Below are 22,631 nucleotides of genomic sequence, written 5' to 3' on the forward strand. Positions count from 1 at the left end.
ACCATCATTACACTTGGTTTTCAATGAAAGGTCGTTGAACACAGAACCATTCATATGCGACCTTGCTGATAGTTAACTGGTCTTAATGCTGGTCGTGCATAGGTGTAAACTTTGAGTTTATATGATGGATCACAGAGTGACCTGTGTGTGTGTGGAAGACGACACATCTCAGAGAATATCTGACCTATACTTTGCATGATTTAATAAAAAGAAGTTTAAATAAATGAACAAGCACAGAGTTTGAAAAGGACGTATTCCTCTGTATTTGGAGTAAAGGGATTATGTTACAATGCACATCATGTGAGAATGTGCTGAAGGCTAATCTGATTAAAGCAGAATTACATAAACTGAATGAAACATGAAATGAATCACATCCATGTGTGATGGTATTTCTGTGTTAAATAAGATTCAATGAAGTGATTTTAAAGGTCAAGTTTAAACTTTGTGTTAAATCATGTGATTGGACGATGTGACGTCCAGTAGAGAGGAGGGAGAAAGGGTCCGTGTGATGTTGTGTGAGAGGAGCAGATGTGAGATGTTCTCAGTGGAGACAGTAGAGGGGAACAGAGTCCAACCTGTGAACTGATTTGGTCATTTGTGGCTCGTCATCACGTCGCCGTGTTAGACGGTTCGTTCAGAAGGATTTCGACTGACATCATCCTTCACTGAATGCCCACCTGCTTTCCTGTCCAGTGATCATCATCACGGGGATGAGGAGTGTTGGCTTTATTAAAGTACAAAACCCCGCTGGAACACAAGACCAATAACTGCACGACAAAACAAGGCAAGAAGGCGCTCTGCGTTTGTGGCTCACGAGGGAAGGATTCCTTCACCTGAACTCAGCTCACTTCGACTGATTCCTTCACTGCAGCTCTTTTTATTGTCAGCAAGCAATCAATCATGAATATGCAATTACAAATACACGTGACCTTCTTAAGCAGGCATCTCTGAACATCAGTGTCTGTATTCTGTCTGTGCGTGTGTTTCCAGCTATACTATCCATAGACATACGACCTTTCAATGATCTTAAACTGTGTGTATGAGGCATGCAGAACAGCAGAAGTAAGAACAGTAACGTGCAACAGGTGTTGTCTCAGACGAACATTTAGTCTTGCACTTTGAAGAAACAGACTAAAGCTATCAGGAAATTATCAGGTTGAGGCTGCTTCCTCTCATCTCATGGTACACATGCACACAGAATCTAATCAGACCTAATGAGGATGTGATTTTTATCAGCATACAGATGATTATATATTTCTAAGCATAAATGAAAATATAAAAAATATCAATTCCAACATTCCCTCCTGTTTGTCGTTTGTGCCAGCTATTCGTAATATATAATTTAGTGAATTTTACAATTTAAGAAAGTTAAGCAGACTTGGGTTCAAGATGTTGTTGATGTGGCCCTCTGATGCAACTCAGGTTTCTCATGTGGCCCCTTGTAAAAATTAATTGCCCACCCCTGGTGTAGAGGGTGGAAATCAGCCAGGACAGCTCATGAAATATAATAATAATAATAATACATTTTATTTGAAAGCACCTTTCAAAACACTCAAGGTCGCTGTACAGAGTAGAATAAAGCAACATAAAAGCAAGCAGTTTACAGAATCATAAAAGCACAAGACATAAATAAAATAGCAGAGTGGAGAGGTTATGTGAGTATGTGGGTACATTTATTTTGTACAAATGGGATTTGAGCTTGGACTTAAAGAGAGAGAAGGAAGAGATGTTTCTTAAATCAGGAGGTCGGGAACTCCAGAGTCGTGGAGCAGCTGAAAGCTCCCCGTGGTGGCAAGACGGGGGGAGGGGACGGAGAGTGAAAGGGAAGAAGAAGATGTGAGACACAGAGATGGGGCGGTGATCTTAACCAGGTCAGAGAGATATGGAGGAGAGAGATGATGAACAGCCTTAAATGTGTACAAGAGTATTTTGAAATTGATGCGACCGGGAGCCAATGAAGCTGCTGCAGGACAGGAGTGATGTGGTGGACAGAAGGGGTCCTGGTGATGATACGAGCAGCAGAGTCCTGGACGCGTTGGAGCTTGTGGGTGGATGTTTGAGTAAGACCAGAAAGAAGTGAGTTACAATAATCAGTCCGGGAAGTAACAAGGCGGTGGACAAGAATGGCAGCGGCATGTGGGGAGAGAAAAGGACGGAGACGATTAATGTTGCGCAATTGAAAACATGCAGACCGAGTAACGTTATTAATGTGTGAATTGAAAGATAGAGTACTGTGGAGGATGACACCCAAGCTTTTCACAGAGGAAGAAACGAAGACTGGCGAGTTATTGATAGTAACAGAGAAACTGTTGGTTCTGGATAATGTTGACTTAGTGCCGACCAAGAGGAGCTCGGATTTATTACTGTTGAGTTTGAGAAAATTAGAAGAGAACCATGAATTTAGTTCAGCTAAGCAGAGGGTGAGGGAGGACGGGGAGAGCAGAATCAGGTTTAGTGGACAGATGCAGCTGGGTGTCTGCTTACATATTATTGATTTCAGTTGTGTAAATCTACAAATCACACTGTAAGATAGAAACCCCTGCTGAGCAAAAGGAACAAAGGCTGCTCTCAGTTTTGCCAGAAAACATCTCGATGATCCCCGAGACTTTTGGGAAAATACTCTGTGGCCTGTCTCTGCTGCTCGTCCTCAGAAATGACGAGTATCTCAGCCTTCCACACAGTGAGCCTTTTCTCCTCATTCAGATTGTATCATGGACTTTAGGATCTGCTGTTTGATCTGTTCCTTCCATCTCTCCTGGTTTATTTCTCACCGATCTCACTTCCTGCAGTGACTACAATAAAAACATCCTGTTTGTGGAACAGCACGTGTGTCTGATCACTCTGCACTGCACGCTCAATACAAATCCCACCGCCAGTACGGACCTCAGTCACAAAGAGAAAGCCTCAACACAAAATATGCACAATACATGAATCCCAGCTGTCATGATGTGCACCAAATTAATCCTGTTTTTTCTGTCCTTGCAGCGCTTTCTGTCATCTAGAGCCAGTTAATGTCTCCAGATCAGCTCTAAAGAAGTGCTGATCTTTGAAAATGAATCCACTGTGAGTGAGTGGACAAATGTCATTGTTTTTAAGCCCCACAGATACAATCATAGTCTAACTGTACAATGCAATGTAGTCCAAATAACCCAGCACATATACAGCAGTGAAGAGACAGAGGGGTCAGTGAGCAGGGACCTTTCAAAATGCTACAGTTTAGGTTTTACCTTTGGCAGAATCACACTCTTACTTTTCTGTGTTCGTGTATTTGAAGTGAAATTAAAGCTAATTAGAGCTTAATGGCATGAAAGTGAAAGTGGAAAGTGCTAAAAATACAGAATTATCCTTTTAAGTGAATCTAAACATTTTCCTTCCTCTGTCTAAAAAAGAGCTTCATCTCCTCTCTCTGTTTATACCAACTCTACTGTCTGACTGGCTTTTGGAGACTCAGATTTGAAGCCAAACAGAAAAATTGATTGATTGAATCTTTATTTTGAACATGTTGAAAAAGTACAACAACATAGAATTAAAAGAGACAAATGAACAAAGCAAAACAAAAGGAAAACGAGCAACCACAACTACAAATAACTTTCATGTTCAAAACGGAGCAGGAAGAAGCATAAGCTTATTTAATCCCACCCCTTTTCCACTATCTAGTATCAATAGACTACAGAAATACCTCCTTGCAATTACATTATATGTTATGTGTAATTTTTATTTTTATATATATACATATATGTTTCTATCTATCCATACATACGTATATACACATACGCACATATACACATTTACAATAACCCCATTAACACCTCAAGGATACACAACCTACAAATAAATATATATATATATATATATATATATATATATATATATATATATATATACCCATACCAACATTCACGCGCACACACATGAAAATATTAGACAAGAACACCCTATCAAATCTCTACCTTTTCCCTGTACCCTGTAAAAACCATATCCTTAAACTGCTGTTTAAACTGCGCCATGCTTGGACATTGCTTCATATCTTTACTTAGTCTGTTCCACAGCTTCACTCCACACACAGAGATGCAAAAACTTTTTAATGTTGTACGGATACGAGGATGTTTTAAATTTAATTCCCCCCTCAAATTGTATCCCCGTTCCCTTTTAGAAAACATTTTTAGAATATTGTCAGGAAGCAGGTTATTTATTGCTTTATATATAATTTGTGCTGTGAGAAAATGAACCAGATCTGTGAATTTTAGAATTTTTGATTTTAAGAATAGTGGATTTGTATGATCTCTGTAACCAGTTTTATGGATTATCCTTATGGCCCTTTTTTGTAATATAAAGATTGATGATAGCGAACATTTGTAAGTATTGCCCCAAACCTCTGCACAGTAATTCAAATACGGTGCAATCAGGGAACAATAGAGAATGTGGAGTGATTTGTGGTCCAGAATGTGTTTTACTTTACTCAAGATTGAGACACTTCTTGAAATTTTGTTATGTATATGATTTATATGAGACTTCCAGTTTAATTTATCATCTATAATCACACCAAGAAACTTATGTTCAAGTACTCTTTCAATTTCCACACCATCTACATGAATCTGCACTTGTGCATTTCTAAGGGAATTCCCAAATAAGATAATTTTAGTTTTACTTAGATTTAGTGATAGTTTGTTCCTGTTAAACCATTTTTTAATTTTGCACATTTCTGAAGTAATTGTATCCAGCAGCTCCTTTAGATTCCCCCCAGAACAAAAAATATTTGTGTCATCTGCAAATAATACTAATTTTAATATATCAGATGCCTTACAAATATCATTTATATAAATAATAAATAATTTTGGACCCAGTACAGAGCCTTGTGGAACACCACAAGTAATGTCCAAGCATGATGAGGAATGGACACCCAGCTTCACAAATTGTTTCCGGTCACTTAAATAATTTTTCACCCATTGTAGTACAACCCCCCTAATCCCATACCGTTCCAGTTTATTAATTAATATGTCATGATTGATTGTGTCGAATGCTTTCTTGAGATCCAGAAATACTCCAGCTGCATACTGTTTCTGATCTATAGCATTCGTAATCTCCTCAATTGATTCGATTAATGCCAGAGATGTTGATCTTTTTGATCTGAATCCATATTGACTGTCAGAGAGTAATTTATATTTATCTAAGAATTTGTCTAATCGTTTATTAAACAGGTTTTCTAGGATTTTGGAGAATTGTGGTAGTAAAGAAACAGGCCTGTAATTTGTGAAGTGGCGTCTGTCCCCGGTTTTATACAGCGGCACAACTTTAGCTATTTTCATTTTGTTTGGCACTTTTCCCGTCTGAAATGATAAGTTGCAAATATATGTTAGAGGTCCTACAATTCCTTCAATGACCTTCTTGACGATTTTCATGTCAATATCATTACAATCAGTGGATGTTTTATATTTACACATGTGTACAATGTCAATTATTTCTTTTTCCTCCACTGATGTGAGGAACATTGAGTTAGGGTTCCTATCAATCAGGTTTTCACTACAGTCTACTGATGGCAGTGACTCAGGAATTTGTTCTGCCAGTTTTGGTCCAATATTTACAAAATAATGATTAAAGCTGTTGACCTTATCAGCAGTGTTTTCCATAATATTGCCATTATCGATAAAGTATTGTGGATAACTTTGTTGTCCAGAATTATTTTTAATGATACCCATCCCATATTCCCTTCATATTATGTTTATTGTTGTTCAATATTTTACTATAATACTCCTTTCTACATACACGTATAATATTGGTCAACTTATTTTTGTATTTTTTATATTTATTTTCAGCTTCTTTTGTTCTTTGTTTTAGGTATTCCCTATAGAGTGTATTTTTCTTTTTACATGCATTTTGTAAACCCTTAGTGAGCCATGGTCTATCTGAATATTTGTGCTTTCTGTTGTATTTTATTGTTGGACAGTTTTTATCGTACAACTCCATGAATATTCTTAAAAATATGCCATATGCAATATCAATATCAGCTTCTTTGTACACCTTGTCCCAGTCCTGATTTAATAGATCGTTCTTAAATGCAGTCATAGTTTCTTCTGTCCTTACACGTCTGTATCTCAGTTGTTCTTCATGCTGATTTTTCTTATAATTAGTGTCATAAACTGCAAAAACTGGTAGGTGATCACTGATGTCATTAATTAATATTCCGCTCACAATGTTGTTTTCCATATTGTTAGTGAAAATATTATCAAGTAAGGTGGCACAATGTGGTGTAATTCTGCTAGGCCTGGTTATTTTAGGATGTAAACTCAAACTGTACATAGTGTTTAGGAATTCGTCGGTCATTTTATGCTTTTTTGGATTCAACAGGTCAATATTAAACTCACCACAGATAAACATAACTTTTTGATTTGTTTTAGAGAATATTTCCTCTATGAAGTCATTAAATACTTGAATACTAGAGCCAGGTGTTCTATATATACAGCTAATTATTACATTTTTCTCTTTTTCCTTATAAATTTCAATTGTTATACATTCTAGTAAATTATCAATTACAGTTGTCATACTTTCTACCACCTTGTAGTTTAGGTTTTTATCCACATACACAGCTACTCCCCCTCCACTCTTGTTCCTTCTATTTACAAAATTCACTTCATATCCCTCCAGTCCAAAGTCCATTCCTTTCTCCGCATTGATCCATGTTTCAGAAATGGCAATAATTCCAAATGGATTTGTCAACTCATTGAGATATTCCTTTATATTGTTGAAGTTGGCATACAGACTTCTGCTATTAAAATGGATTATTGATCATTTATTTTCCGTGTTGATGGTGTGCTTAAACTGTTCATCAGTGAAGTAGCAGCAGTTACAGCTGATGTTGTAGAAGAAATTATTTTCCGGGTCTATATCCTTTTCTAAGTCTAGAACATTATGGTCTGTGTATCGAAATGTTCTCAGTTCCAGATTATCATAAAGAGAATTCCAATGAGTCATGTTGATATTGTTGCCGGATGCAGATGAAGTTCTTTTGGACTGTGCCATGTGTTGTGTTGTGTGTCACGTCACATGTGTATTCATACCTCCAGAGTAAGTTGACCTCAGTATTTGTCCAGCTCTTCCATATTTCTGATGACCAACACTTTGGCTTGTTCCGGTGTTCCATTGAGTTTAATGAATACTTTGCAGTTGGTGGTCCATGCATTTTGAATTTTTCCCTGTTTCTTCAAGTAACGTGCTTTCCTGGCAATGTCCGCATTTCTTTTTATCAGATGTTCGTTCATGAAGACATCGGATCCTTTCAGTTTCTTTCCTTGTTTTAACAGTGCTGTTTTCTGTTTTCTGTTTGCAAATCTCACAATGATGGCTGGTTTGTCACTGTCATTTTTTCGGGGTAGAGGGTGGCAAGCCTCAATGTTGTTATAATCCACTTCCACACCTTTGGACCGTAGAAAGGTAACCACTTGATGCTCCGTGGAGTTGACATCTTCCTCTCCTGGCCCTCCTACATTGTCAGTGGCGACCGCCCGGGCGTATGACCGGGGTTTGATGCGAAGCCCCGTGATGATAACATCGTTCATCCGGGTGTCCTGCTCCAAATCCGCCACTCTGTTCTCCAGGTACGCCAGCCGCCGATCCTTCTCGGCGTTCTGGATGCGGAGAGCCTTAACTTCCTCGACCAGGTCCAGGATGGCTTTCTGCTGCAGTTTGACAGTAGAAATCTCCTCTGTCATAAACTCCAGCGACTTCTTAATATCGTCTCCTTCCTCGGCTGACAGAACTTTTTTCGGGCCCATGCTGAGAGACGCTCTTGTAGCGTTGCCGTGACGACCGGCTAGCTAGTTGATGCTAGCGTCCTTCCTCTCTCTCACTGCTACGGTTCAAAAACATCAACTTCTGAGTTTTCCAGAGGTCGCAAATGACGAGCCACCACTTCTGGACGGTTTCCCACACACGCTCTCAAAGATTAGTATCCCCGGAGAGATGCCGTTTTCAGGAGATATGTTAAGTTTGCCAACGTTTCATTCAGTGAACAATATCAATTGTTCACTGAATGAAACGTTGGCAAACTTGTTTTCTAACAGTAAACATTTTTCTAACATTTGTTTCCAGTTTCTGTCTTTTCATGTGTTGTCCCGTAATCTGAACTGGAGCCCAATGAAGCAGAGTGTAATCACCTCCTACGAGCCATCCTGTCACAGTGAGTGGAAGCTGCAGTATCATATACTGGCTCTTTGTCATTTACAATGTGAGCTATTCATGGTGGCCTAAAACAAACTGTGTGCACGCACTTGTTGTTAAAGGGAATCCTCCTGCAAAGCCACAAGTCAGCGTCACCTCTGTTTCCTGCTTGTCCAAAGTGAACCGTGATGAAAAGATGAATTCATACAGCAGTGAAGCAGCAGGATCATCATGGACGCACGAGCTTGTTTGTTTTGTGGCACCACAAGGAAGCCTGGAGTGACTGGAGCTCCACTGGATCATCACCAGTAGGAAGAAAAAAAACCACCACGTGGAACATTTTTGTAGAATCGTTGCAAATTTTCCAGCACACACTGGATGTGATCTGGGAATGCAGTTTCTTGCAACGTGCACTCAGATATTTATGCAATACTTATGTAAGAATGCTGTTTGTTGACTTCAGCTCAGCATTCAGTGCAGTCATTCCCTCCAAGCTGATCACCAAACTTGTGGCTCTTAGACTCAGCAACTCCATCTGTACCTGGATCGTGGACTTTCTGACCAACAGACCCTGGCATGTAAGGTCAGGCCATAACTGCTCTACCACCATCACACTCAACACTGGCACTCCACAGGGCTGTGTGCTGAGCCCGTTCCTCTATGACTGCAGACCTCGGTCCAGATCCAACTCCATCATCCAGTCTGCAGATGACACCGCGGTGACTGTCTCATCAGAGGCAATGATGAGTCTGCTACAGGGAAGAGTAAAGCACCTAGCTGTGTGGTGCTGACAATAACCTGCTCCTGAGTACCAGCAAAACCAAAGAGCTCATTGTGGACTTCAGGAGGGAGAACAGAGACCCCCCATGTCCCCATCTACATAAATGGCACAGCTGTTGAACGGGTCTCCAGCTTCAAGTTCTTGGGGATCCACATCTCTGAGAATCTGTCCTGGTCAACTGACAACTCCAGCCTGGTCAAGAAGGCCCATCAGCGCCTTTTTTTCTTTATGATACTGAAGAAGAACCACCTGTCTGCTGACATACTGGTTAACTTCTACCACTATGTGATAGAGAGCATCCTGACCAACTGTGTCACAGTGTGGTATGGGAACTGCTCTGTTGCTGGCCACAAGGCACTGCAGCGTGTGGTGAAAGCTGCCCAACGCATCACAGGGACTCCACTTCCTGCCATTGAGGATGTCCACAAGAAGAGATGTCTATGCCGAGCACGCATCATTCTCGGGGACTCCTCTCATCCTGCCTCCAGCTCCTCCCCTCCAGAAGGCGCTACAGGAGCCTTCAGACTAAAACCAGCAGGTTTAGGAAGAGCTCCTCCCCCACAGCTGTCACCCTACACTGTTCACTGTTACAGTCTGTTCAGAGAGCTACGCTTCCACTGCTGCAGATATATTCATAGCACTCTGTAGATCTGTTTACCTCACACCGATACATCTGCATATATGTAGCACAGCTGTATATTTGCTCTTATTGCACTTACTGATAAGATGCAAACTGTATTTTGTTAGCCTGTATTGGACATGTGTAATGACAGTAAAGTTTAATTCTAAATGCTAAACATTTAAACAAAAGCAGCTCCACAGCTACAGGAGAAGTTTTTAGAAGTGAATTTTAGAAGGCCAGTAAAGAGAGCATGGAGACAGATGGAGGACGCCAAATCCACTGAATCTACACGCTTCCTGTTTCCACCTCATCCTTCCAGTGCTCTACTATACTCCCTGCTCTCTCTACCACAGCTGCCTTTGAACTTGCCTGGGCCAGGTCTGAGTCCAGCTTTGGTACTCCTGCCAGGTCACATGACACAGGGGTGTGCTGTGATGTCAGCAGGCAGGTCAGTGGAGCCCTCTGGTGGTGGCAGTGAAACAGGAGGAGGCCTGAGAACAGACAGCATGTCAGGGTTTCTGGGTCTTTGACCCAGTATTCTTAGTTCATGTTCACTGTTTATATTCTGTCTGCTTCACCTCCTGTTTTATTGTGTTAGCCTTGGTCCATGTGCATTATGTTCCGTCCTCTTCCCGTTTATCATTAGGTCATTATGTTCAGCTGTGTACTCACCAGGTTCTAATCTCTCATCACTCAGCCTGTGTATTTATGTCCCTCAGTTCAACCAGTCCAATGTCGTGTCATTGATGTTATTGTGATGTTGTTCTCGCCGCTGTTAGGTTGTCCTCTGTTCAGTTCCGTCAGGTCAGCCGGTCAGTTGTCAGTCAGTCTTTCATTCATCCATTCAGTCAGTCGTCCAGCCGGCCAGCCGTTTCCTACTTCTGTTCTGTTTGTTCACTCCGTTGACAATAAAACACCAATCTTCACCTACCTGTGAGTCCAGCGTTTGGGTCCTCCTTCTTTCGTCCACGACCTCATCCTGACAGAATGACACGACCCGTGCCACGAAGACACGATGTGGACCCAGCGGACTCGGACCTCTTCGAGCGGCAGGACGCAGCGCTCTCCATTTGGGCGGAGAAGCTCAGGTGGAAACAGCGGCTCTTCTCAGTGAGGGAGCACGTCTTCGAGGGGACTCGTCTGGCTCTGGGCGGGCCTCGGAGACGCCGCGGTCCTCCACCTGCTGCCTCACCTGCAGCGGAGCATTCGCCGCGGAGAGTGGGCGTCACAGGCCAAGCTTCGGCCGCTCGCTCTCCCGCTGCTCCGCTCCTCGCTCGCCCGCCAGCCGTTCTACTCACCGGACCTTCAACCTCGCCATGGCACAGCGGCTCCGCCTACCACCTCGGCTCAATGGAGGCTCCCGTGCCAGAGGCTCATCTGTTTACCCCGCCCGCTTCCTCTACCCGGAGAAAGCGGCACACACGCCACCGTAACATGGACTATTTCCAGCCACTCCCGGCGGTGAGTCCCAGTGACTGTTTGCCACCTTCCTCAGTTGACTCTTCACATAAGATAAATAATAGACGCCTCTCCGATTCATGGGGAACGTCCCTCTTGGACGACAATGTGGACTGGGTAGACTTTTTCTGCTCTGTTTCCCCAAAGACAGCTCAGTTAAAGACTGTAAATAGCGGTGGCAGGAAGACCAGAACACTCCCCAATAAACCCGTCAGTATCACTCACCCAGTCGTTATTTCCACACCCATTATTCAGCCATTTCCCACCAGCATGGGGGCCCAGCCTGCGCCCACACCAGTGCCAGCCCCCAGGAGGAGGGCAGCTGTGACCCGGTCTGCCTCCACACCTGCTTCTGTTTCTCAGGTGGGGGTGACTGGTGTCCAGCCACCTTCCGTGCCCGTCCCAGCGCCCAGGTTGAGGGCAACCAGAACCCAGCTTGACCCCCCTGGAGGCTTGGAAGAGCTAACCGGTCCACCTGCCACTTCACCTCTTCATCCACCTCCTGATCCAGCTTTTCATGCCCTCGCACTATCACTGGTTAGGCTAGCTGAGGTGTCCCCTGCTCAGGCCCCAGCTTTATTAGCCCAGGCTGCACTGTTGTCCCCTTCACTAGCTCACTCTTTAGCTCAGCCATTAGCCTCACCGGCCTCTGTTTATCCATCAGTCTCCTTAGTCCAATCAGTTCCCTCACCTGCTGTTCAGCTTTCACTCCAGTCAGTTCACTCACCTGCTGTCCAGTCTCCTGCTGCCCTCCAGTCAGTTCAGCCACCTGTAGCTCAGTCTCCACCTGTCCTCCAGTCACCTGTAGCTCAGTCTCCACCTGTCCTCCAGTCACCTGTAGTCCAGTCTCCACCTGTCCTCCACTCTTCTGTAGTCCAGTCTGCCGCCCAGTGCCCTGTAGTCCAGTCGCCTCCTGTTTCCCAGTCACCTGTCCACCATCCCGTCCAGTTCCCGGACCTGCAGCCACAGCACCCAGAGCCAGCTGTGAGCTCTCCTGCTCCTCAGCCAGGGGTCTCCGCACCCGCTGGCCCGGCCGCTCCTCAGCCAGGGGTCTCCGCACCCGCTGGCCCGGCCGCTCCTCAGCCAGAGGCGTCCGCGCCTACTGGCCCTGCCTGTCTCCAGCCAGAGGCCTCCGCTTCAGCCACGCCCGGCCCGGCCTCTGCCTCAGCTGCACCCACGCCCGGCCCGGCCTCTGCTTCTGCTCCGCCTGGTCCGGCTCCAGCCTCAGAGCCTTCAGCCTCAGAGCCTTCAGCCTCGCCTGGCCCAGCCTCCGTGCCTTCAGCCTCAGAGCCTTCAGCCTCCGTGCCTTCAGCCTTGCCTGGCCCAGCCTCAGAGCCTTCAGCCTCCGTGCCTTCAGCCTCGCCTGGCCCAGCCTCCGTGCCTTCAGCCTCGCCTGGCCCAGCCTCCGTGCCTTCAGCCTCCGTGCCTTCAGCCTCAGAGCCTTCAGCCTCAGTGCCTTCAGCCTCGCCTGGCTCAGCCTCAGAGCCTTCAGCCTCAGTGCCTTCAGCCTCGCCTGGCCCAGCCTCCGTGCCTTCAGCCTCGCCTGGCCCAGCCTCGTTTGGGTCTGAAGCTAAACGGCCATTTTCTAGACCGCTGGCTAGGCCACTGGCCGGGCGCCATCGCCGTCGTGGGCGGCCCCCGGACCCTCTTCGCCTGAGTGGCCGCCGTCGCCTTCCGCACGGCCGGCCCCCGGACCAGCGCTGTCCCCTGAACTGTCTCGTCTCGACCGCCGCAGCCGCCCACCGGACCGGCTCAGTGGTCACTGCTGCCTTCCACGTGGCCGCCCTCCTGAACTGTCTCTGTGTGGACTCCGTCCCTCCGTCCTGGGCCCCCTCCGCCCGCCCTGTTCTGGTTTTTCGTTCTTTTGGCCGTCGGGTGCCGGCCTTTGCGGGGGGGGGGGGGGGGGTACTGTCAGGGTTTCTGGGTCTTTGACCCAGTATTCTTAGTTCATGTTCACTGTTTATATTCTGTCTGCTTCACCTCCTGTTTTATTGTGTTAGCCTTGGTCCATGTGCATTATGTTCCGTCCTCTTCCCGTTTATCATTAGGTCATTATGTTCAGCTGTGTACTCACCAGGTTCTAATCTCTCATCACTCAGCCTGTGTATTTATGTCCCTCAGTTCAACCAGTCCAATGTCGTGTCATTGATGTTATTGTGATGTTGTTCTCGCCGCTGTTAGGTTGTCCTCTGTTCAGTTCCGTCAGGTCAGCCGGTCAGTTGTCAGTCAGTCTTTCATTCATCCATTCAGTCAGTCGTCCAGCCGGCCAGCCGTTTCCTACTTCTGTTCTGTTTGTTCACTCCGTTGACAATAAAACACCAATCTTCACCTACCTGTGAGTCCAGCGTTTGGGTCCTCCTTCTTTCGTCCACGACCTCATCCTGACACAGCAGGCTTAACTAGCAGGACAAAGTAGCATGTAGTACTTGAAGGAGTCATCACAGCCAATCAGCTCTCAGGAAAATGGAACATCACATACATTTGCTCTTCTTTGATTTTCATCAATGTATTTCCTTTGAAATTTAAAAAATTTACATTTTTTTTTATTTGAAAATATTTCCTTCTGTCAATATTTCTGCCTGATTAGAAGCTCACTTCCTGTCACTCTACAATAAAACAATGTAAAGGCTGCGCTCTCTGCCCTCCCACTAGCTGACACAAGTAAACTGTGCTAAGATGCCCTACATGGACTAAGGTTCTTGGCCACACACATATAGATTTGCTTGGCTGTAGAAATCATGCCATGAAGCTCCCAGCGCACATTTTTGATGCTTCTGTCTGTGGCAGAGCAGGTTTGGAGCTCTGCAGAGCCTTGGTGGCTTTTACTGACTATGCACCCCTACCCATTTATTATGAACCAACAGCACAACGGTTTGTGCTTTTTTCTATAATACACATGTATGATTTAGATTTGTACTTATGTGGCAGCTATTCACTGACCTGACAAAGTTATTTTAAATGAAAACTAAAAGTGGTGAAATTCTCAAAAAATGAATGAGACGTGTAATTTGACACATTTTGTTGTTTTGTGTGTGTGCGCAGCAAAATCTCCAGTGTTAAATTAACACTGGAGAGTGTCTATATGGGTCCACACCTCTGAGGGTTAAATACAACACTGTTGAGTGTTAAATGAACACTTTTGACAGTGTTATATGTTTAAAAGTAACCTAGTCAGTTTTGCAGATTAACAATGGCTAACACTGAGCAGTGCTGGTTTTCTAACACTGGAATGTTTCTAACATTTTGAGTTATTTTCCAGTGTTAGAAGATCAGCACTGCTCAGTGTTAATTTAACACTGGAGATTTTGCTGTGTGTGTTTGTCTGTGTGAAATTTTGACGTGTATCTGAAAAACACAATTTTGAAAACACTGGAAAGACCTCAAGACATGTATTCTTTTGCTTACTATGTAAACAAAAATTCCCACCAAGGCTTTTCAGTGTGAAATGTAGAGTGTAGAGAAACTACCAGTGCCAGGTTGTCTCCATCTAGTGGTGAATAACACATCACCACTACACCAGGTGAGCTTTTCTCTGTGCACAGTGACACAAAACTCATTTAACAACATAAACTATTTAAAAAATGATGTAGGCAGATCAAGGCAATGTTACAGATTCAGTAAGAACAGAAGTTTATTGCAATGCTTCAAATATGCAGGGCGTCACACTAACACAGCTGCTTGTGTCCAGCATCGCTCTGTTATTATCAATTTGATTCGAAACGTGTCCAGGTTATTGTCTTAAACTTGCATTAATGATTTTGTCTACTGTCAGTTACGCTGGATGGCATTTTTAATGAGCTTAAATTACATTTTGAGTTGAATTCACTGATACTGCAGTACTGATGATGATGAGCCTTTATCTGTCACTACAATGTTACACGTACATGTCGTACACGTTATCCTGATGTTTCCCAACTGCTCTTGTTAAAAAAAACTGAACTCATAAAATGACACAAGTTGATATAAAGAATAGATTTTATTCCACAAATGTAGTGAAATGCAGTTTTTTAAATTATAGAAACAATTAAATACAGCCATTTAAAACAAGCAAACAACCATTTTCTCACTAAACCGGTTGTGTTCCTGTCTGTTATGCATGAACAACAGATTCAAATCGGTAAAGAAGGGAACATTCAGCCTTTATCCACTTTGGAAAAATGCAGTGTTGCTGTGAACATGAAACGTTGAAACAGATTGCAGATTAGTGATAAATATACAGGCAGCAATATGAGTCTAGAGACCATGAGAGATGTGACTGGCACAAATACAGGTAAGGTTTCATTCAAATAGGACCAAAAACATCAGCTTTGGTGTTCATGAAGCTGAAATTCATTTCCATTAAAGCTTGTCGTATGTTTCTCATTCAAAGGCAGCTGGTACAGCGCAGGTCTGAGTAACCTGTACATGCTGAAGTAACTTTGGTCTCCAAGCACGACGAGCAGTAGAAGGTACAGTGAGAGTTGTTATACTGCATATTCATACTTATACCTATGAATACTGCGTCTGTACACCACCACAGGGTATTTCAGATAATCAAAGTCTGTCATGCTGTTATTCACCTGTGCAGGAATTACATTGTCTAAAACGTAAACTCACAAAATTTTAAATTTGAGTTTTATTGTTTCTAATCTGTCTGTCTGATTTATTTTGATTTTTAATGACAGCCTCTACTTACTTATCTCGGAGCTCCTAGTTCTTGTGAACAGCCACTAAATATAAATTTATCATTTGGGATCAAATCTTTCAGCTTTTTAATGAGCAACATGTCGCGTGCAGCAATGAAACTGCCTGTCAGTCAACTGTCCAATTACTTTTGAGTCTTTAAAATAGAGAGTATGTATAAAATGGTTGTAATTCCTCAGACAGTGTTATATTACAGTTACATACTAACTGCACTGCTACATGTGAGCTCAGCCCTGGCAGGTACTGAGATCGTCAGCTTTTTTACGGAGTTGTGTCAGAAGTCTTTTAAGCTCGACATCGAGCTGTTCAAGATTTGTTGATTTCTGAACTATCTCGTCCTGCAGTCTTTGGATGGAGTCGGCTTTTCCTAGAAGAAAACAAACACCAGGAGCATTACAGGGAGTGGCACACACTGTCTGTGTCAGGACCGTACAACTGGATTTCTGATATATTTAGTCATTACAGAGCGCCACACAGAATGTCCACAGAAGCATAATATTAGACCACCAAGTCAGCGGGGGTTAGCTCATGGTAGCAGCACGCAACAACAAAGTTACCTGTAAAAATTCAACTGAACTGTTGATATGAAAACTTTCTTACTAACCTCACAATCAACACTTTATGCTTTATGACTAAATGTCCTACTTTCCCCAATGAACTGAGGATGCATTGAGTGAATTTTTTTCTTTTAGTGGAAATGTTGGTTAAATTACCGTCTAGAGCCTGCAGCATGTTTTGGGTTATGTTAGCCAGAGCTCCTGCATCCTGCTGCAGTTTGTTCAGTCGATCCCCCGCTGGCTCCGTCTCACCATCTGTCCCGGGAACAACTTTCTCTTTAAGATGGTCAAGGTGCTTCTCCAGAGTCAACAGGTTCTACAAGTACACACATAATATGGCACTCAGTTGTGGCCTTCTTAGTCTTAATCCACAGCGTTTAATATGATGTTGCCAAACCTTTGCTTCAAGTCTTATAGGAAGACTTTCCACAAGGTTCAGGAGTGTTTATGGGAATGTTGACCATTCTTCCAGAAGCACATTAGTGAGGTCAAACACTGAGGTTGCACAAGAAAACTCATAGTGTGAGTTTTCCTCTTTCTGCACCAAACTCACTCATGCTTGTGTTCATGGACCTTGCTTTGAGCTCTGGTGCACAGACCATCTCCCAAGTGTTCTCACAAAATAGTCCGAAATGCATCGGCACGCTGAAGCAGGAAGAAGTCCTTCCACTAGAATTAAGGGGAGAACACAACTCCTGAAAGATAATGCTACACAATAATTCCCCCAAACTTTACACTTGGCACAGAACTCCTCTGGCAGTCACCAAACCCTGCTTTAGAGCCTTTGTAGCCTCGCGCTTGACACCACTGCATCCAACGCTTTGCATTGTGCTGGGTGATGTCAGTCTAGGCTGCAGCTGCTCAGCCATAGAAACCCAGTCTGTGAAACTCCCTGTGGACTGTTCATGAGCTAATCTCACGGTCACATGAAGCTTGGAGTCCTATGTGCTTCAGCCTCTGCTGCTCACTCTGTGATTCTACAGGGCCTACCACTTCATGCTTGAGTTCCTGTCAGTCGCTTCCGTTTTTTAAATACCACTAACATTTGGAATATTTAGCAGTGAGGAAATTTCACATCTGGACTGGTTGCACAGGTGACATCATATCCCAGTAACACGCTGGAATTCACTCAGCCTCTTAAAGCGACCCATGCCTTCAGAAATGTTGGTAGAAGCAGTCTGCATATGTGATGCTTCATTATATACACAGAAGTAGAAGTAATTGGAAGACCTGAATTCAATGACCTGGATGGGTGAGGAAATACTTTGGCAGTGTAGTGTAAATAGGAGCTAAATAAACCTAGCTACAGTTTAATCTGGCCTACCTGAAATGTGAATTCTTCACTTTTATTTAAATTTGTAACTTTAAAAATATAAACAAATACTGAGAAGAAAGCATTTTCATTAAATGTTAGCGACAATCTGTTACCGAAGATATCCACGACTTTATTCAGCAGCATGAAGAACAACGACCCACAAAGCCCAGAACCAGTCTGCACTGCAAAAACACACTATGAGCTTTCAAGTGTGCGCACACTCATTACATTCATTTATATTCACGTTTACAGATGACTGATAAATGCAAATAGAAGCTTACACTGGGTTCTTCTTCTCTCTTCCTTATTAAAGTCAGTGCTCGTCTGTCAGTCTAAAGCAGCTACAGCAGATCTTTTACCTGATTTCCAGCAGCTGCTTCTTTATCAGCTTTTTCTGCATTTTCCCGTGCATCTTCAGCCTGCTGACCTCCATCCTCCAGCAGGTCTCTCAGCTTTTCCAGCTGGGGTTTCATTGGCTTTATCAGTGTTGCTACATCATCCAGAGCCTTCTCTACTGGCACCAGCTGGTCTTTGGCCTGTATGAAGAAAACCCATCCAAACTCAGCCTATAAGCAGTTTTTATTGTAATAAATAGACCATTGTTTCATCTACGCTTTCTACCTTAGTAAGGTTGTTATTCAAGGTCTCTAGGACATTCATTTTGTCTTGCAATTTGTGTTCCAGCTCAGCAAGGGAAGGGCTCACTGAGGTGAAGCCTGCCAGCAGCCCATCAACATCAGCCTTCACTCCCAGTGCTGTGTCCCTGCAAGCACAGAAACCATTAGTTTGAAGGACTGATGGGTAAAAACGACAAAAAATAAGGACTGGATTAAACCAGTCTGGAAAAACGAATCCCTGATTAAATGTAAGGCACTAATGCTCATGTTCATGAAGACATAGACTTTGTTAGTTCTGCATTAGGGACATTCACGTGGCTGTACAAGCATGTGTTCGGTCTCCAGCTTGGTCTGTACAAACGGTGGGAGCAAAGATGATAATTCTTTAAAAAACGGAGCATCTTATTCAACAGTTTGACAGTGAAGTGCGAGCATCAACCTGGCATCCTGTGCATCCTGTAGCAGTTTCTTGGCTGCATCTAACTGTGGCTCAGCTTCCTTCAGCACCGCTGTGCTGTCTGGTAGGTTGGCTGTCAGATCCTTCAGCTCCTGCAGCTTCCCTTTAAGCCCTGCCAATCTGGGGGGCAGCTTGGCATTCAGGATCCAGTCGCTCACCTCCTGGACATGGGTCAGGTTAGCGGATGGGTCTGGTCACCAAAATAGGAAAAGCTAGAGTTTAGTACTGGAGCTGGAGTTTGCACTGTGGTGGTGTTTAAAGGGTGACTGATCTCAGCATCAGTTACACCCAAAGAAGTTTCACCCTCCATCTCAAAGTGGTTCCACTCATGCTACAATCCTAAAACAGTCGTACCTGACAGGAAGTCTTTGAGCTCTTTCACAACGCTGCGTGTCTCATTTAGGTCGTCTTCGAGTTTATCTCTGGCCTGCTGCAGCTTACTGGACAGCTTCTCTGTAGACTGCCTCACCTGATTGGTTATCTCCTGTGTTTTCTGCAGCTGTGCACACATTGACATTGAATAACTACTTGAGATGTGTAAACAGATTAAGAATGACTTGTGTGAATAACAAAACTCATTATTTGTATGTAGCTATAAGTGTCTACCTTCTCTGCAGCATCGGTGATCCTCCCAGAGAGTTTGTTGAGTCCTTCCCTCACATCATTGGCATCAGCGTCTGCCTTCTTGCTCAGAGGCAGAGCGCCCACACACTTTCCCCCCTTTTCACAGGGTGCGTCTCCCCCTGGTGTGCACAAATCTTCAATTTCACACTGGAGAGGTGTGCAGGACTCGGAGTGAACACTGCCACACACCTGAAAAACAGAGTTAGAGGTGGAGGGCAATGACGGTTACTAGTGTGAATGACAGAAAATGAACTTTCACTCCATCTCAGGACAAACAAGAAAGATTATGATTAATGGCCTGGATTATGCTCACACTGAGAAATATGACACATATGCATATGGATGCTTATTTAAGATAATGATCTTTCAGTTTTACTCATATGCTGCAAGTCAGCTAAACAGTAGATCAAGAAGTTTACTAGTTACTTGTTTGGCAACAGGAGTGAGGTTGGGTTGGGAGGCCATGCTGTTGTTCAGTTTATCCAGATCTCTGGTGTTGGCCGGCTGAACTTTGCTCTGAATGTCCTCAGTTTTTTCTCGGACACCAGTTGATTCCTTTATGGTATTTTTCCCGGCCTCAACTTTTTTGGTGGCGTCTGTCGAGTTATCGTAGGCGTAGCTGATGGTGTTAAATGCCCCTGCAAAGACAGGAAAAGTCTACATGAGTGGATTTCATGCTGTTGTGATACAAAAATAGTCATCAGTCACATCTGTAGAATTGCAGCGAATGCTTAGTCTTTTCTGACCTGTGTTGGGACTGATAGGGTTCTTTGTGGCATCTTTCTTGGCATTGTACACCAGCATGAAGTTTTCCAGCAGGTCCTGCAGTTTGTCCAGCTCAGAGTCCAGACCAGGAGTTTTTGTCAGGGGTGAAAGGTCATTATCAACCTGGTACCTGGAGATGATATTATCAATGAAAAAACAGTGTAAGGTGATTGAATTTAAGGGTGATTCGTATTTGTGAAACCTAGAATTAAGTTCGTCAGCAGTTTCCCACCTGAGCTCCTTCAGCTTAGAAAGAGCATCACGTGTATCAGTGATGGGTGAGAAGGACATGGAGTTCTGGATGACTTTCAAAGTGGCCTCCAGGTAACTGATGCGGGGCCCAAAGTCAGCGCCGCCTCCAGACTGAGACGATAATCTGGAAGCAAGTTCCAACAGGACCAAGCTGACATTCTTTCGCTGAGCGTTTAGGCTGAAGAAGCAGGAGGGACACATCTCGCAGTCAGGGAAGGAGTCGCAGCGGTCACGACTGCAGGAGTCGCAGCGAGCTCCAGAGACGCCCGGTCGGCACAAACAGACTCCCGACTGCTTGTCACAAACTCCTGGGAGGGTTCCATTGGCATCACAGTCACAGGCTAAGACAGAGGATGGTCATACAGATCAGTTACGAAGCGTTTTTCAAAATGGAAAGGTTGCAGACATTCAGCCATGCTCAGAGGGCTTACATCACATTCTTTTTAAATTTGGGCTTTTAATGATTTCTTTGAACTTTTTTCTCGGGTGGATTGATTGTGTTTCATTGTCCTGCTGTAACACCAAGTCGTGTCCAAGATTCAACCATTCTATTGATTTGAGGTGAATTTGAATAACTTTTAGACTTTTATCTACTTTGTACAATCTAACAATGCCACTGGCAGTGAAGTAGCCCCAGAGTATGATTACAGTTGGTTCAGTGTTCTTTGGTTTGAGCGTCTCACCCCTCCAAACATATGTCATTGTCACCAGTCACAAGCTCAATCTTTGTCTCATTTGACCAAAAAAACGTATCTCCAGAAGGCATTTGGCCGGACTCATGTGGGCAGCTACGAATGCCAGTTAAACTTGAGTCCATCTTCGGTGAGAGCTTCAGTGGCTTTGCTGTGGACAGTGATGTACCAGCAGCTTCCAGTTCGCAGCAGGCTTGAGGCTTGGTGGTTCCTGGATTATTACTGAACATCCTAATTTCCCCTCATGTAATCTGCAGTCGTTTCGAAATAAGTCCAGCAGACCTCCCTAAGTTGTGCAGATCTATAACTCTCCTTATTATGTCTTCAATGAAGTCCTGACACTTTCCTCTTGTTCTTGGTCAGTTCATGATCACTAAGCAAAGTCCTGCCTTGTCAAGTTAAAACACGGTCAGCACCACATATTAAAAGATACGAGTCTATCAGCCTGTTTGTATCATTTTGACCATACATGGATCTGAGAATGAACTTATTTTTTAAAGCTATTAAAGATGTGCAATCATTTCATCTTGGAAAAAGAACAGTTCAAAGAAATCATTGAAAGTCAACAACTACCATAAAAATGACGGGCTGTGCACATCTTTGTAAGTGAACACACTTTGAAATCCAGCAGCGAATCATAAATGATCTCTAATCCATGCTGGGAAGCAGCAGAGTTTACAATCTTTTACCATTACCCTCGTTGTGATCTGGCACTATATCAATGATACTGAACTGAAAGAAAACTCCCGAACGAGTGGTGGACTTACGCTGGCAGCCTTTCAGAGGGTCTCCATATGTGTTATCAGGGCATTCTGTACACGTTCGGCCTCCAAAGCCTGATCTGCACTGACACTGCCCAGTCAGCTGAACAAGAACAAGATCATTTCATTATTTTCCAGAGAAGACAAATCGATATAATCTGTGATGATGATACAAAGACAGAATATTTGCATCCTCGCTACAATCACATCTCATACCAACACCAGTACTTTCTAAGTCACACCAGGTGTAAACAACTTTTCAACTGTAATTTTCAGGAGTGAAGATAAACATAATATTGTTAGTCTTTGTGGGCTCTCGGTCATCCAGGACTGGGAAAATTCGGTTTTTAGCTACATAAACAAACAGTTGTAGACGACATTTCAGGGTCATTAATAGATTTACCTTTCGCCTCCGTCAGTGCGCCCCAGCTGTGGCTACATGTAACTGCCATCACCAGTGTGTGAATGGGTGGATGACTGGATGTAGTGTAAAGCGCTTTGGGGTCCTTACGGACTGAGTAAAGCGCTGTACAAATACAGGCCACTTACCATTTAATGAATCTTTAATTCAATTAATAACTATATTGTAAATGCTTTAAAAACAAACACTTTTGACTGGTCTGGATGGAAAGAGCTGGAGACACACATTTTATGTCTTAGGCTACAGCATTACAGCAGCTGATGGATCTCACCGAAGGCCTTTGCGTCCTACCTGATCACAGGAATCAGTGGTTGACTTGGTGGCATCACAGCCGCAGGGTTTGCAGGTTTCTGACATGTTTAGCTTCCAGTAGCCTTTCACACACACGTTGCAGGTAATGCCGTGGAAGTGGGGACGACAGAGACACTGGCCAGTCGACGGATCACAGACGTCTGAAAGGGAGCCGTGTGGA

General features: G+C 43.8%; 1 protein-coding gene across 1 annotated transcript in view; it reads right to left on the minus strand.

The window, feature by feature from the left end:
- Positions 1-15,020: 15,020 nt before the first annotated feature.
- The window catches only part of lamb3 (laminin subunit beta 3), a 19,069-nt gene continuing 11,458 nt past the window's right edge, over positions 15,021-22,631 (minus strand). The window contains exons 11-22 of the mRNA XM_080892450.1: positions 22,451-22,631; positions 21,745-21,841; positions 20,266-20,626; positions 20,015-20,163; positions 19,695-19,906; positions 19,251-19,457; positions 18,999-19,143; positions 18,627-18,834; positions 18,192-18,333; positions 17,930-18,106; positions 16,412-16,571; positions 15,021-16,065 (exon numbers count right to left, since the gene is read on the minus strand). The exon at positions 22,451-22,631 is cut by the window's right edge and continues 13 nt beyond it. Of these exons, the coding sequence (XP_080748576.1) occupies positions 15,926-16,065; positions 16,412-16,571; positions 17,930-18,106; positions 18,192-18,333; positions 18,627-18,834; positions 18,999-19,143; positions 19,251-19,457; positions 19,695-19,906; positions 20,015-20,163; positions 20,266-20,626; positions 21,745-21,841; positions 22,451-22,631 (2,179 nt within the window). The 3' untranslated portion in view covers positions 15,021-15,925. The remainder of the gene's footprint in view (positions 16,066-16,411; positions 16,572-17,929; positions 18,107-18,191; positions 18,334-18,626; positions 18,835-18,998; positions 19,144-19,250; positions 19,458-19,694; positions 19,907-20,014; positions 20,164-20,265; positions 20,627-21,744; positions 21,842-22,450) is intronic.

This window comes from Rhamphochromis sp. 'chilingali', assembly GCF_963969265.1.
Source record: "Rhamphochromis sp. 'chilingali' genome assembly, chromosome: 9".
NCBI lineage: Eukaryota > Metazoa > Chordata > Actinopteri > Cichliformes > Cichlidae > Rhamphochromis > Rhamphochromis sp. 'chilingali'.